The 1072-nt window shown below is 40.0% G+C and overlaps 2 protein-coding genes across 2 annotated transcripts in view; one reads left to right on the top strand and one right to left on the bottom strand.

The window, feature by feature from the left end:
- LOC126405745 (hemoglobin subunit beta-2) overlaps window positions 1-1072 on the bottom strand; it is an 8923-nt gene that overhangs the window by 6441 nt on the left and 1410 nt on the right. The window lies entirely within an intron of this gene.
- Window positions 5-585, top strand: LOC126404933 (hemoglobin embryonic subunit alpha-like; the record flags this gene model as incomplete). Its single annotated transcript, XM_050068362.1, has 2 exons — window positions 5-220; window positions 379-585. Coding segments are annotated over 2 exons (345 nt in total), but the record flags the coding sequence as incomplete, so codon positions are not given.

Consider the following 1072-nt stretch of genomic DNA (forward strand, 5'->3'; position numbering starts at 1 on the left):
TCATTTACCCAGGATGCTGACGGTGTACCCGCAGACCAAGACTTACTTTGCTCACTGGAAGGACCAGAGCCCGACCTCTGCCTCTGCCAAGAAGCACGGAATTACTGTGATGAATGGGATTGGAGATGCTGTGACCAAAATCGACGACCTGAAAGGAGGTCTTCTGACCCTCAGTGAGCTGCACGCCTTCACTCTGCGTGTGGACCCTGCCAACTTCAAGGTGCAGTGCCAAAGTCATTCAAAGATAACAGCATGTCATGTAGATCAAGTGTCCCTCAGACATATAGGGCCTTGAGGGTTTCACACCTGCAACATGTCCATCTGGGAGCTAAAAACGTCATATATGTAACATGTGTGTGATTCTTCTTGTTTTCACAGATCATCTCCCACTGCATCCTTGTGGTCCTGGCCATCATGTATCCCACCGACTTCACCCCTGAGGTCCATGTGTCTCTGGACAAGTTCCTGGCTTGTCTGGCCCAGGCCCTGGCTGAGAAATACCGATAAACAGCAGGAGAAGATGACGGAGCATGCAGCATGAGCTCAGTCCGAACATAATAAATAAATACGAATGAAAAAAAAGAAGGTCTTTTTTGCAATGTTGTCCTTTATAGTGTTGGTTCATCAAGAGTCAGCTGTTGTTTAGGCCTGTTCAGCAACACTGGTTTTGGAAAAATGATGGAGAACACAGTTTTGTGTCTTAAATTTAATTAACATTTTATAAAACAAAACTCGGTAAAACTCATCAGTTGTAATAAATGATGTTTACAGCTGTCAGCTTTGTGTAACAATAGGCTCTTAGTTCATAATATATATGCAGTAGGCTTGCATTGTGGATAATGCAATGTAAAAAAAAAAAAAAAAGAAATCCAAATGATTACACCTGTATTAAGATAAGATAAGATAAGATACACCTTTATTGATCCCACAATTGAGAAATTCCAGTGTTACAGCAGTCAAGGGTAAAGAGTCAAATTAAAGATTTCAATATTTAAAAAACTTTAAAAAACTAGGCATGCAGAAAAAAAAGTACAAAAAATACAAGAAACAGCAATAAATAATAATAATAATA

Source organism: Epinephelus moara, chromosome 18, assembly GCF_006386435.1.
Source record: "Epinephelus moara isolate mb chromosome 18, YSFRI_EMoa_1.0, whole genome shotgun sequence".
NCBI lineage: Eukaryota > Metazoa > Chordata > Actinopteri > Perciformes > Serranidae > Epinephelus > Epinephelus moara.